General features: G+C 39.8%; 2 protein-coding genes across 2 annotated transcripts in view; one reads left to right on the forward strand and one right to left on the reverse strand.

Moving 5' to 3' along the window:
* LOC133544203 (protein Wnt-2b-like) overlaps window positions 1–15,755 on the forward strand; it is an 88,299-nt gene that overhangs the window by 48,028 nt on the left and 24,516 nt on the right. The gene's annotated exons all lie outside the window — the stretch shown is intronic.
* The window catches only part of st7l (suppression of tumorigenicity 7 like), a 78,107-nt gene that overhangs the window by 4,690 nt on the left and 57,662 nt on the right, over window positions 1–15,755 (reverse strand). Inside the window, exons 13-14 of the mRNA XM_061889318.1 lie at window positions 7,929–8,021; window positions 7,709–7,848 (exon numbers count right to left, since the gene is read on the reverse strand). Coding sequence (XP_061745302.1) covers window positions 7,709–7,848; window positions 7,929–8,021 — 233 coding nt within the window. The remainder of the gene's footprint in view (window positions 1–7,708; window positions 7,849–7,928; window positions 8,022–15,755) is intronic.

A 15,755-nucleotide genomic window follows, 5' to 3' on the forward strand; every position in this document is an offset into this window, starting at 1 on the left:
TTAACGTTGTTTCTATGGCCACCCTCAGTGTGACCTGTATGGCTGTTGACCTATTTTGCATTGCATTCACTTGTGTGTGTGAAAAGCCGTAGATATTATTTGATTGGGCCGGCACGCAAAGGCAGTGCCTTTAAGGTTTATTGGCGCTCTGCACTTCTCCCTACGTCTGTGTACCACTCCGTACAGCGGCGTTTTAAAAAGTCATAAATTATACTTTTTGAATAATTTCCAATGTTACATTTTATCGACCTATAATATCTGCAGTCCAATATTATCGGACATCTCTAATATTCATTAAACTTAAGCAGAAGTCTGCAATGTTAAATCACTTTAAAAATGCATTTAAAATACGCCAACTTAATATACATTACGTAATCTGTATAATAACCAAGCCGTAGCAACATTGTTATTGTAAAAGCGAACACCAAGGGAAGTGTTTTTCTAGCATTAGTCGTAAGCTAGCTACTGTATCAACAGCTGAATGGCTTTTGAGTTTGTAATACACAACACAATGTGACAGGACACCAATCTTACTGACTGAAAAAAAATGAACAATCATATTACAGTATCTATAAAGCATTAATTAGCCCACATTTTATGTTCTGTGTTTTACACATCTAGCTCGACCATGTACTGTTTTTGTAATAACAAGCATAATGATCAATATCATAGTGACTTACTCGATGGACAGTTGTCTGTTTGGTCAAGCTGGCTGGTGACGTTTTTTTCCCCTAGTTGATTTTGGGTAAGCATGCCATTTTCGTCAGCGTAGCTTGGCTCCAAGTTCAACATTTAAACCGTCGAGTCACGCCGACCTCAGTTTCTTGTGCCCGCTTCTAAAACCAGTAGTTCATATTCAGCTTCAAAAAGATAAGGTTGCAAATCCTCTTTTTTTTTTTTTTTTTTAAAGATTGCAGTCTTCTTCTGTTACCAAATTTGCCATGATTAGAACACACTCACACGTGTTTCTGGAAGTAGGAACACATTTGTTGCTATGAAATAAGTTACGGTATTACCTAAATTACCAAAATACTGTAAATATTGAACATTGTTTTGAAAGTGTCTCCTCCAGGGGTTTCAAACATGCGGCCTGCGGGCCAACTGCTGCCCGCGGGACGTTATTTTGCGGCCCGCACCTTGATGTGAAAATTTAATGTTGGTGCGGCCTGCGAGTTTTACACGAATGGCGCTTTATAGCGTCATACTTTTATACCCTCGATTTTTCCAGGAGGCTCCCAATGTCAGTGCCCCTCCAGGGATTTCACCTTAACAACAATATTAAGAGGGCACCCGGGAGGAACTGCCTCAAGCGTCCTCTTCAACCTGTACAAACAGCGTGCCAGCCCAGCCACACGTTGTCGTCAGTTTTCATAGACGCAGTCAGCCACTGCAAGACATAGTTGATCAACAGCCACACAGGTCACACTGAGGGTGGCCGTATAAACAACTTTATCATCCATCCATCCATCCATTTTCTACCGCTTATTCCCTTTCGGGGTCGCGGGGGGCGCTGGCGCCTATCTCAGCTACAATCGGGCGGAAGGCGGGGTACACCCTGGACAAGTCGCCACCTCATCGCAGGGCCAACACAGATAGACAGACAACATTCACACTAGGGCCAATTTAGTGTTGCCAATCAACCTATCCCCAGGTGCATGTCTTTGGAAGTGGGAGGAAGCCGGAGTACCCGGAGGGAACCCACGCATTCACGGGGAGAACATGCAAACTCCACACAGAAAGATCCCGAGCCTGGATTTGAACCCAGGACTGCAGGAACTTCGTATTGTGAGGCAGACGCACTAACCCCTCTGCCACCGTGAAGCCCAAACAACTTTATCACTGGTACAAATATGCGCCACACTGTGAACCCACACCAAAGAAGAATGACAAACACATTTCCGGAGAACATCCGCATCATAACACAACATAAACACAACAGAAAAAAATACCCAGAATCCCATGCAGCCCTGACTCTTCCTGGCTACAATATACACCCCCGCCCTGTATTGTAGCCCGGAAGAGTTAGGGCTACATTGGATTCTGGATATTTGTTTTGTTGTGCTTATGTTGTGTTTTGGATGTTCTCCTAAAATGTGTTTGTCATTCTTGTTTGGTGTGGGTTCACAGTTTGGCGCATATTTGTAACAGTGTTAAAGTCGTTTAAACAGCCACCCTCAGTGTGACCTGTATGGGTGTTGAATAAGTATGTCTTGCAGTCGCTTCCGTGGGTTTGCAGAAGCCTCTTACAATATGTGATTGGGTCTGCACACTGTTTGTATGGTGGATAAGCGGACAAGACGGTAGTTCGTAGCGAACGCTAAAGACAGTGCCACCACAACACGCCATTAAAGTTAAAGTTAAAGTACCAATTTTACTATTGTTGTCCGGGTGAACACCGGGAGAATGATTGCCCCGGGAGATTGACGGGAGGGGCACTGATAGTCGGGTGTTTCCCGGAACAATTGCGAGAGTCGACAAGTATGTTGGTTGGGCGGGAAAGCCATTTAAAGAAGGTGAATTCATTAAAAAATGCATGTTAGATTTTTTAAAGAAAACTTTTTCTTGCGGCCCAGCCTCACCCAGTTTCTGCATCCAGTGGCCCCCAGGTAAATTGAGTTTGAGACCCCTGGTCTATTCTATATATAGACTTGCGGAGTGTATAACAAACGCTGATTGAGGGTTTTGAAGTTTGTTTGAGGGCTTTGAAGGCTACAACGGTGACTCCAATTAGCCGGATCTTGCTAGCGTTTTTATCATCTTTAGAATCCTATAAAAAACAAAAAAACATGTGTTCTTGTCTTTCATAAAGATTGTGAACGATTGGCAAAATTTATAAAAAAAAGTGTATTTCTCTTTTAAAATAGTCTTTAATTCCGCGTTGTATACTAGAGGGCAATTTCTAGCCTGTCGATACACTGTTTACAAACATAGTACTTTTATAAATACTGGGCCAATCAAAAGTTTGGAGACACTTTCTCAAATAGAATGTAAAAGTGTACCCAAACTTTTGACTGGTACTGTACTGGAAACGTAAACATTGTTCTAAATACAATCCCCGTTTCCATATGAGTTGGGAAATTGGGCTAGATGTAAATATAAACGGAATACAATGATTTGCAAATAATTTTCAACCCATATTCAATTGAATGCAATACAAAGACAAGATATTTGATGTTCAAACTCATAAACTTTATTTTTTTTGAAAATAATAATTAACTTAGAATTTCATGGCTGTAACACGTGCCAAAGTAGTTGGGAAAGGGCATGTTCACCACTGTGTTACATCACATTTTCTTTTAACAACACTTAATAAACGTTTGGGAACTGAGGTTTATGTAGCGTAGTTTACGCTACATAATGCGCCACACATTTTCGGTGGGAGACAGGTATGGACTGCAGGCGGGCCAGGAAAGTACCTGCACTCTTTTTTTCACGACGCCACGCTGTTGTAACACATGCTGAATGTTGCTTGGCATTACCTTGCTGAAATAAGCAGAGGCGTTCAAGAAAAAGACGGCGCTTAGATGGCAGCATATGTTGTTCCAAAACCTGTTTGTATCTTTCAGCATTAATGGTGCCTTCACAGATGTGTAAGTTACCCATGCCTTGGGCACTAATGCAGCCCCATACCATTACAGATGCTGGCTTTTGAACTTTGCGTCTGGATGGTTCGCTTCCCTTTCGGTCCGGTTGACAAGATGTCAAATATTTCCAAAAACAATTTGAAATGTGGACTTGTCAGACCACAGAACACTTTTCCACTTTGCATCAGTCCATCTTAGATGATCTCGGGCCCAGAGAAGCCGGCGGCGTTTCTGGATGTTGTTGATAAATGGCTTTCGCTTTGCATAGTAGAGTTTTTACTTGCACTTTCAGATGTAGCGACCAACTGTATTTAGTGACAGTGGTTTTCTGAAGTGTTCCTGAGCCCATGTGGTGATATCCTTTAGAGATTGATGTCGGTTTTTGATACAGTGCCGTCTGAGGGATCGCACGGTCATTCAATGTTAGTTTCCGGCTATGCGGCTTACGTGGAGTGATTTCTCCAGATTCTCTTAACCTTTTGATGATATTATGGACCGTAGATGTTGAAATCCCTAAATTTCTTGCAATTGCACCCTGAGAAACGTTGTTCTTAAACTGTTTGACTATTTGCTCATGCAGTTGTGGACAGAGAGCTGTACCTCGCCCCATCCTTTCTTGTGAAAGACTGAGCATTTTTTGGGAAGCTGTTTTTATACCTAATCATGGCACCCACTTGTTCCTAATTAGCCTGCACACCTGTGGGATGTTCCAAATAAGTGTTTGATGAGCATTCCTCAACTTTATCAGTATTTATTGCCACCTTTCCCAACTTCTTTGTCACGTGTTGCTGGCATCAAATTGTAAAGTTAATGATTATTTGCAAAACAAAATAAATAAAAAAATGTTTATCAGTTTGAACATCAAATATGTTGTCTTTGTAGCATATTCAACTGAATATGGCTTGAAAATGATTTGCAAATCATTGTATTTTGTTTATATTTACATCTAGCACAATTTCCCAACTCATATGGAAACGGGGTTTGTAGAAAAATCCAGTGTACTTTGGGCAAAATAACAGAAACTGCAGTGTTGGAAAAGTAGTTTGGTTTCTATACTTTGTTTAAGCAGCAAGTTATAAGTATAGAAAGTAGGCTGTTATCGAACTGCTGTTACTGGCCATAAAGATATGGAACATTTCATGACAATATTTTTGCACTCCTGCACCACTTCGATGATCTTGTCAAGAGCAGGAGCTTCAGAAAAATGTGTTTTCCTTCAAAACGGCAGATGAGACCCCGCGCCCCCCCCCCCCCCCCCCCCCCTCCATGGTTTTCATGTACTCCGCCTGAACATTTACACAAAGCCAGCTTGCCAAACTTGAAATCCCATCTGCGCCCTATCTTTTCTCAAAACAAAAAAAGGAAGAGCACTCGATGTTCTCAGCGACAAGCCTTGCGTCAACGAGGTGAAGACTGACTAATAAACACGGCGGCTATAAACGTGGCGTGAAGTAAGACGGCCGCCAAACAACACCTTTGCTGCAAATAAATAGCGCACGGAAGTCATCCTGCTTTTAGAGGCTCGCGCCTGCTTTGTTTGCTATTGTGGTTACTGATACCTTCCACTGGACTTAAGCTTGTTTTGGCGGGAACACGTTAACACCTTACAGGCCGACGTTTCCCATGAGCCTCCACTGCTGCTGACAGCGGTGGAAGGCAATAATTACTGCACGAGGCTCACGTTACAAATACGATTATTAAAACTCATAAAATGAGGTTCAAGCAGAGATAGCTCTCAAGGAGCCTTTTAAAGGGGAACATTATCACAATTTCAAAAGGGGTTAAAAACAATAAAAATCAGTTCCCAGTGGCTTGTTGTATTTTTTGAAGTTTTTTTCAAAATTTTACCGGTCCTGGAATATCCCTAAAAAAAGCTTTAAAGTGCTTGATTTTCGCTATTTGCGATGCGACTATCCATTTCCCTGTGACGTCATACAGTGCTGCCAATGTAAACAAACAATGGCAGATACCACAGCAAGATATAGCAACATTAGCTCGGATTCAGACTCGGATTTCAGCGGTTTAAACGATTCAACAGATTACGCATGTATTGAAACGGATGGTTGGAGTATGAAAGTATTGAAGAAGAAACTGAAGCTATTGAGCGAATAGCTATTGACGCTATTCATAGCCATAGCATGGCCGAATAGCTCCGTTAGCATCGCCGGTAAAATGTGCGGACCAAACGATCAGGACTTTCGCATTTTGTGACACTGGAGCAACTTAAATCCGTCGATTGGTAAGTGTTTTTTTGGCATTAAATGTGGGTGGAAGAAAACGTAATAAATATGCAAATGCATCTGCAGGTTATCCATACATCTCTGTGCCATGTCTGCTTTAGCACCGCCGGTAAATAGCATGTTAGCATCGATTAGCGTAGCAAGTTAGCATCGATTAGCTGGCAGTCACGCCGCGACCAAATATGTCTGATTAGCACATAAGTCAACATCAACAAAACTCACCTTTGTGATTTAGTTGACTTTATCGTTGCAAATGCATCTGCAGGTTATCCATACATCTCTGTGCCATATCTGCTTTACCACCGCCGGTAAATAGCATGTTAGCGTCGATTAGCGTAGCATGATAGCATCGATTAGCTGGCAGTCACACCGCGACCAAATATGTCTGATTAGCACATAAGTCAACATCAACAAAACTCACCTTGGTGATTTAGTTGACTTTATCGTTGCAAATGCATCTGCAGGTTATCCATACATCTCTGTGCCATGTCTGCTTTAGCACCGCCGGTAAATAGCATGTTAGCATCGATTAGCGTAGCATGTTAGCATCGATTAGCTGGCAGTCAACATCAACAAAACTCACCTTTGTGATTTAGTTGACTTTATCGTTGCAAATGCATCTCCAGGTTATCCATACATCTCTGTGCCATGTCTGCTTTAGCACCGCCGGTAAATAGCATGTTAGCGTTGATTAGCGTAGCATCTTAGCATCGATTAGCTGACAGTCACGCCGCGACCAAATATGTCTGATTAGCACATAAGTCAACATCAACAAAACTCACTTTTGTGATTTCCTTGACTCTATCGTTGCAAATGCATCTGCAGGTTATCCATACATCTCTGTGCCATGTCTGCTTTAGCACCGCCGGTAAATAGCATGTTAGCATCGATTAGTGTAGCATGTTAGCATCGATTAGCTGGCAGTCAACATCAACAAAACTCACCTTTGTGATTTAGTTGACTTTATCGTTGCAAATGCATCTGCAGGTTATCCATACATCTCTGTGCCATGTCTGCTTTAGCACCGCCGGTAAATAGCATGTTAGCATCGATTAGCGTAGCATGTTAGCATCGATTAGCTGGCAGTCACGCCGCGACCAAATATGTCTGATTAGCACATAAGTCAACATCAACAAAACTCACCTTTGTGATTTAGTTGACTATCGTTGCAAATGCATCTGCAGGTTATCCATACATCTCTGTGCCATGTCTGCATTAGCACCGCCGGTAAATAGCATGTTAGCATCGATTAGCGTAGCATGTTAGCATCGATTAGCTGGCAGTCACGCCGCGACCAAATATGTCTGATTAGCACATAAGTCAACATCAACAAAACTCACCTTTGTGATTTAGTTGACTTTATCGTTGCAAATGCATCTGCAGGTTATCCATACATCTCTGTGCCATGTCTGTCATCGCCGGTAAAATGTGGAGACACTCTAGCACATTCAATGGGGGTCTGGCGGCAGACACTTTGGCATCTTCGGGCCAGTGGTGCAACTTGAATCCCTCCCTGTTAGTGTTGTTACACCCTCCGACAACACACCGACGAGGCATGATGTCTCCAAGGTTCCAAAAAATAGTCGGAAAAACGGAAAATAAAAGAGCTGAGACCCGGTGTTTGTAATGTGTTGAAAATGAAAATGGCGGCTGTGTTACCTCGGAGACGTCACGTTCTGACGTCATCACCACATGAGCGATAAACAGAAAGGCGCATAATTCGCCAAAATTCACCCATTTAGAGTTCGGAAATCGGTTAAAAAAATAGATGGTCTTTTTTCTGCACCATCAAGGTATATATTGACGCTTACATAGGTCTGGTGATAATGTTCCCCTTTAAGGATAAAAAGAAAAATAAGAGTGATGTGCGCAGAAGACACTTACCGCTTTGGCGAAGACACCCATGAGCTCTGGGAACTGATGTGTGAGCATGGCCAGCATGGCGGTGAAAGAGCAAAGGCCTGCGGTGAAGAGGATGAAGAAAGGAAGCTCTTTCTTTGGGTACACCGACACCTCGTGGAAAGCTGGTTGACAAGACGGGTTTATGAGGAGAAGTCGATCAAGTCGAAAGAAGGTTGAATGGTGGTTTGGAGCTTCCGCTTACATGGTAGCAGCTCTCGATCTGCTGTTTCTGTGCATCCTGGGTAAGGGTAGAACAGGTGACCCTTCTCTAGTGGGTAAGGGATTATCCGGAAGGCTGGAAATATAAGATAGGATCAGAAAAAGAATGCAAAATGTTGCAAATAAATCATCGCACATGCAGAATACTTTTCTAGCCAAAGGCTTGTAAACCTGTTTGGATTCTATGGATGTAGTACTGCAGTTAAAGGGCGACTGCAGTTTTTGGGGAATTTGCCTATTCTTTACAATCTTTATGTGATACAAGCACACGTTTTATGTATTCTAACCTGTAAAAACAGTTGTGATCAAAATTATTCAACCCCCCCACAATTTTGGTGTTTTAGCAAGTTGGACATTTATTCCGTATTTTGTTTATAGTCATATCAAATAAAGATGCATTAAATAGACGAATGCAACTTGAATGACAACATTATATTTTGTAACATACCAAACAGTGCCATTTCTCTTATTATCTCATTGACAAAATTATTCAACCCCTTGAAGATCATAACTCTTCAGAACAGAATTTGAATAAAGTCTTTTCAATCAGGTGTTGAAAACACCTGTAGATGTGATTAGAACCATAACGAGCAACAATTAAACTGATTGAAAAAGACTGTGACGCTCAGCTTCTTGTAGATGGTCAATGGTGTATTTGTAACATTGTGAAGTCCAGGGAGTGGTCAAAGAAGTCAAGAGAGGAGGTCATTTCTCTTCATAAGAAAGGATATGGATATAAGAAAATAGCAAAGACATTACACATTCCAACAGACACAGCTGGGAGCATAATTCGCAAGTTTAAAGCTAAAGGCACAGTGGAAACACTACCTGGGCGTGGTAGAAAGAGGATGCTGTGTGCAACCGCTGTCCGGTATTTGAAGCATACAATGGTGAAAAACCCCCGGGTAACAGCTGAGGAACTACAACAGGACATTGGAGAGGGGGGAACGCAAGGTTTCGTCCCAGACAATAAGGCGTGCACTAAGAGATGAAGGCCTCCATGCCAGATCTTCCAGGCACACTCCACTTCTGACTACCAGGCACAAGAAAATAGACTCCAGTATGCCAAAAATCATCTGGACAAACCCCAAAGGTTTTGGGAAACTGTTCTATGGAGTGATGAGACAAAACTAGAACTCTTTGGGCCTATGAATCAACGTTATGTCTGGAGGAGAAAAAAATGAAGCTTACAAAGAGAGGAACACCTCGCCTACTGTTAAACATGGTGGGGGGTCAATCATGCTCTGTGGCTGTTTCTCTGCCTCAGGTACCGGGAATCTCCAGCGCGTTCAAGGCATTATGATCTATTTTTCCTACCAGAATATATTAGCTGCAAATATCATGAAGTCAGTGACGAAGCTGAGGCTTGGGAGACGTTGGACCTTCCAACAGGACAACAACCCCAAGCATACCTCCAAAACAACATCAGAGTGGTTGCAGAAGAAGGGCTGGAAGACTCTGGAGTGGCCTTCACAGTCGCCAGACCTAAATCCTATAGAAAAGCTGTGGTGGGACTTGAAGAAGGCAGTTGCAGCACGCAAGCCCAAGAATATGAATGAACTGGAGGCCTTTGCCCAAGAGGAATGGGCTAAAATACCTGTAGATGGTTGCAAGAAGCTTGTGTCCGCTTATGTATCACCTTTGAAGGATGTCATTACTGCCAAAGGGTGTTCTACTAAGTGCTAAAGATGCATGTAACTAGAGGTTGAATCATTTTGTCAATGAGATACTAAGAAAAATGTCCCTTTTTGGTATTTTGTAAAATACAGGGTTGCAATTTAAGTTGCATTTGTCTATTTGACACATCTTTATTTGATATGACTATAAACAAAATACGGAATAAATGTCCAACTTGCTAAAATACCAAAATTGTGTGGGAGTTGAATAATTTTGATCACAACTGTAAACATGAGCAAAAGTTACCAAAAAGGGGCCAATGGGAGGTGCTCTATTCTGCCTATTAGGCGCTCTAAAAAAATATCCAAAAAGCCTCCATCAACATTTTATATACACACTGTTTGTTTAATTTCACTCATTTAAGGTCAAACCAAAAACAATCAACATAATATATACAATAAATAATGACCCGAAGGGAGCAGATATAAGTAAAACTTATAATATCTGCCCCCTATACATAGTTACAGTTGTTGTTCAACTCAGAAGACATACATACATACATACATACATACATACAGTACATACAAAAAAATAAGTAAACATAGAAACAATAATTTACACCAAATCATACATTTTCATCATCATGATTTTTAAATTTTTTCAAAACAGCAGGATATTTAGAATGTTTTCTTTCACTCTCAAGATTGTTCCATAAACTAACACATAACACCCTGTTCTAAATCTCTATTTATTAAAGATTTCAGTTAGTTTTGGATTATAATCGCTGTGTCTTTTAACAAATCTGTTTTGAATATTAAATGGAAGAATGTGGAAAAAATGTTCATGATATTGAAACCTACAAATTCAATTTAACTGTTTGAATATTGGGTTTGTGGGTTCCCTGTATGCATTTCCACTCATGATTCTTACGGCTCTTTTCTGTAGAAGGAAGATTGGATTTAAATATGTTTTACAGGCTCTACTGCACACACGTCAATACAACATGTTAGATATGGAAAAATCAATAACTTATACAAAAAAATACAATGCTTTTTGATAGAGAAATTCCTAAACTTTGTTTAAAATACAATTTGTTTTGGATACTTTAGCCTTTTAAGCACATGGCGTCGCAAATAATTCCACAGACGCATCACAACGTTGGTTTTTCCCTTGAACAACAACTACTACTAATCATGACAGACCTCATGAGAGACAGCAACGATTATCCAAACAAAACAATTCCACAACCTTATCTTTTTGAGCCTGAATATAAGGAGGATTATCTACAAGCTTAAAAGCTTTGTGCTAAACAGATCCAGCTTCAGTGAAACACCAAGGATCTTGCTAAGTGCTAAACAATATTTTAAAAAATCACTTACTGCACAATATCTGCTCTCACTGGGATGTCGATTGACTTATACAAAATATACAATGCTTTTTGATAGAGAAATTCCTAAACTTTGTTTAAAATACAATTTGTTTTGGATACTTTAGCCTTTTAAGCACATGGCGTCGCAAATAATTCCACAGGCGCATCACAACGTTGGTTTTTCCCCTGAACAACAACTACTACTAATCATGACAGACCTCATGAGAGACAGCAACGATTATCCAAAAAAAAACAATTCCACAACCTTATCTTTTTGAGCCTGAATATAAGGAGGATTATCTACAAGCTTAAAAGCTTTGTGCTAAACAGATCCAGCTTCAGTGAAACACCAAAGATCTTGCCAAGTGCTAAACAAGATTTAAAACAATCACTTACTGCACAATATCTGCTCTCATTGGGATGTCGATTGACTTATACAAAATATACAATGCTTTTTGATAGAGAAATTCCTAAACTGTGTTTAAAATACAATTTGTTTTGGATACTTTAGCCTTTAAAGCACATGGCATCGCAAATAATTCCACAGACGCATCACAACGTTGGTTTTTCCCTTGAACAACAACTACTACTAATCATGACAGACCTCATGAGAGACAGCAACGATCATCCCAAAAAAAACAATTCCGCAACCTTATCTTTTTGAGCCTGAATATAAGGAGGATTATCTACAAGCTTAAAAGCTTTGTGCTAAACAGATCCAGCTTCAGTGAAACACCAAGGATCATGCTAAGTGCTAAACAAGATTTAAAACAATCTCTTACTGCACAATATCTGCTCTCATTGGGATGTCGATTGACTTATACAAAATATACAATGCTTTTTGATAGAGAAATTCCTAAACTTTGTTTAAAATACAATTTGTTTTGGATGCTTTAGCCTTTTAAGCACATGGCGTCGCAAATAATTCCACAGACGCATCACAACGTTGGTTTTTCCCTTGAACAACAACTACTACTAATCATGACAGACGTCATGAGAGACAGCAACGATTATCCAAAAAAAACAATTCCACAACCTTATCTTTTTGAGCCTGAATATAAGGAGGATTATCTACAAGCTTAAAAGCTTTGTGCTAAACAGATCCAGCTTCAGTGAAACACCAAGGATCTTGCTAAGTGCTAAACAAGATTTAAAACAATCATTTACTGCACAATATCTGCTCTCATTGGGATGTCGATTGACTTATACAAAATATACAATGCTTTTTGATAGAGAAATTCCTAAACTTTGTTTAAAATACAATTTGTTTTGGATACTTTAGCCTTTTAAGCACATGGCGTCGCAAATAATTCCACAGACGCATCACAACGTTGGTTATTCCCTTGAAAAACAACTACTACTAATCATGACAGACCTCATGAGAGACAGCAACGATTATCCAAAAAAAACAATTCCACAACCTTATCTTTTTTAGCCTGAATATAAGGAGGATTATCTACAAGCTTAAAAGCTTTGTGCTAAACAGATCCAGCTTCAGTGAAACACCAAGGATCTTGCTAAGTGCTAAACAAGATTTAAAACAATCACTTACTGCACAATATCTGCTCTCATTGGGATGTCGATTGACTTATACAAAATATACAATGCTTTTTGATAGAGAAATTCCTAAACTTTGTTTAAAATACAATTTGTTTTGGATACTTTAGCCTTTTAAGCACATGGCGTCGCAAATAATTCCACAGACGCATCACAACGTTGGTTTTTCCCTTGAACAACAACTACTACTAATCATGACAGACCTCATGAGAGACAGCAACGATTACCCCCAAAAAAACAATTCCACAACCTTATCTTTTTGAGCCTGAATATAAGGAGGATTATCTACAAGCTTAAAAACTTTGTGATAAACAGATCCAGCTTCAGTGAAACACCAAGGATCTTGCTAAGTGCTAAACAAGATTTAAAACAATCACTTACTGCACAATATCTGCTCTCATTGGGATGTCCATTGACTTATACAAAATATACAATGCTTTTTGATAGAGAAATTCCTAAACTTTGTTTAAAATACAATTTGTTTTGGATACTTTAGCCTTTTAAGCACATGGCGTCGCAAATAATTCCACAGACGCATCACAACATTGGTTATTCCCTTGAACAACAACTACTACTAATCATGACAGACCTCATGAGAGACAGCAACGATTATCCAAAAAAAACAATTCCACAACCTTATCTTTTTGAGCCTGAATATAAGGAGGATTATCTACAAGCTTAAAAGTTTTGTGCTAAACAGATCCAGCTTCAGTGAAACACCAAGGATCTTGCTAAGTGCTAAACAAGATTTAAAACAATCACTTACTGCACAATATCTGCTCTCATTGGGATGTCGATTGACTTATACAAAATATACAAAGCTTTTTGATAGAGAAATTCCTAAACTTTGTTTAAAATACAATTTGTTTTGGATACTTTAGCCTTTTAAGCACATGGCGTCGCAAATAATTCCACAGACGCATCACAACGTTGGTTTTTCCCTTGAACAATAACTACTACTAATCATGACAGACCTCATGAGAGACAGCAACGATTATCCAAAAAAAAACAATTCCACAACCTTATCTTTTTGAGCCTGAATATAAGGAGGATTATCTACAAGCTTAAAAGCTTTGTGCTAAACAGATCCAGCTTTAGTGAAACACCAAGGATCTTGCTAAGTGCTAAACAAGATTTAAAACAATCACTTACTGCACAATATCTGCTCTCATTGGGATGTCGATTGATGGGACGTTTATGTCTTCCCGTTTGTTGAAGAATTAATCATAATCCGGGTAAAAACAAATAAAAAAGATGGCTGCAAACAAGCATCTTTTTGTGTCTCTCAATCCATCTCAGGTTCTAATTTGAACTTCAAAGTTGACCAACTTTTCGGTTTATAGCCACATCTTTCTACTATATAGGTGAGAGGCATGTTTATTATCTTTAATTTACTTTTACCAACTCAGAGGCGATGCGACAGCTCATCGGCTCAATAGGTCGATAAGCTGGTTAGCGCTCTGTGATCAGTATTGCTAAAAACAGTTTGTCTTCGTTATAATGTATTGCTATAACTAGGTTAATATTCAGGTCACGAGATGTAAATGAGTATTGTTGGCGGTTTTTTTTGCATGTTTTTTATAGGGCTTCATTAGCTGCATATTAGCCACCTGGTATATGCTGTTTTTTTTTACCAATTAGAATACATTGAAAAAAAAAAGATATATATGTTCTTGGCCCATATAAAGATTGTAAATTATAGGCAATATTTTTTTTAAAGGCCTACTGAAACCTACAACTACCGACCACGCAGTCTGATAGTTTATATATCAAAGATGAAATTTTAACATTGCAACACATGCCAATACAGCCTTTTTAGTTTACTAAATTGCAATTTTAAATTTCCCGCGAGTTTCTTGTTGAAAATGTCGCGGAATGATGACGCGTGCGCATGACGTCAGGGACTGTCAGGAAATATTAGCGCAGCACCAAACACGGCAAAAAGTCGTCTCTGTTCATCGCGTAATTACACACTATTTTGAACATCTGTGTTGCTGAATCTTTTGCAATTTGTTCATTTAATAATGGAGACTATAAAGAACAATGCTGTTGGTGGACTGCAGCTGTCTGTAGCGCCGAGACACAGCCGGTGTTTCTTTGTTTGTTGTGAAGCAGAGCGGTCAAGCGAACATGTTTTCTCTACGTCAACCAGCATGTTTTTGGATGGGAAAATTGTGATATATATCTTACCGGAGACATCTTTGGATTATTCGTCGTCTTGCAGCAGCTGTCAAAAAAGGCAGCTGTGAGCTTGGCGCCTCGGCTTCTCTCTGAGACACTGCGCAAATGTGTCTAATTACATCTGAAACGCTCACACTGCCGCCGTCCGGAGCTGTCGCTTTTTTTTTCTTTTTTCTAATCCTTAACTTAATGGAGAAATTGTCGCTTTCTCGGTCCGAATTGCTCTTACTGCTGGTGGCTCTCATTATAAACAATGTGAATATGTGTGAAGCCCTGCAACTCGTGACGTCACGCGCATATACTTCCGGTAAAGGCAGGGCTTTTTTATTAGCGACCAAAAGTTGCGAACTTTCTCGTCGATGTTCTCTACTGAATCCTTTCAGCAAAAATATGGCAATATCGCGAAATGATCAAGTATGACACATAGAATGGACCTGCTATCCCCGTTTGAATAAGAAAATCTAATTTCAGTAGGCCTTTAAAGTGCAGTTCCCCTTTAAGTATCTTGTATATCACTCCAAGCCAATAGGGCTCTTGATCGAACCAAGAGAAATATATCCACCAGTTTCGAAAATACGACAAAGCAGTGAACCTGTGCAGTGGGAAAAGAAGTATTTGATCTTGTTGATATTGTAAGTTTTCCCACTTACTGAACAGTCCAGATATATTATGGCTGCTTTATTGTCACAGAGAGAGACAGAATGTAAAATAAAATCCGGAAAAATCAATATCACATTAAAAGGTTATAAAATGTCACAGAAAACCATGTTTGCAAGCACAGAAAAAATACTTTTTTTCTAAGTAGTCACCAGGGTTTCACCAGGATTTTGGTGAGAGAAACAACCCCAAGACCGAATGTTTGTGTTTCCACCAGCACGTTTGACAGTAGGAATGCTGATGTTGTTGGGCTCATTTTGAGCATTTCTCTGCAAAGAAACACGTTGAATCAATTTCATGCCAAAGAGCTCAATTTTGGTCTCATGTGACCACATTATATTCTCCTTGTTGACCCACCACATTATTTTATGTGGCCCATAAAAGCCTGGAAATACCGTAACATGCATCAATAAACCACTTCACCTTTCT

Source organism: Nerophis ophidion, linkage group LG02, assembly GCF_033978795.1.
Source record: "Nerophis ophidion isolate RoL-2023_Sa linkage group LG02, RoL_Noph_v1.0, whole genome shotgun sequence".
In the NCBI taxonomy this organism is placed as follows: Eukaryota; Metazoa; Chordata; class Actinopteri; order Syngnathiformes; family Syngnathidae; genus Nerophis; species Nerophis ophidion.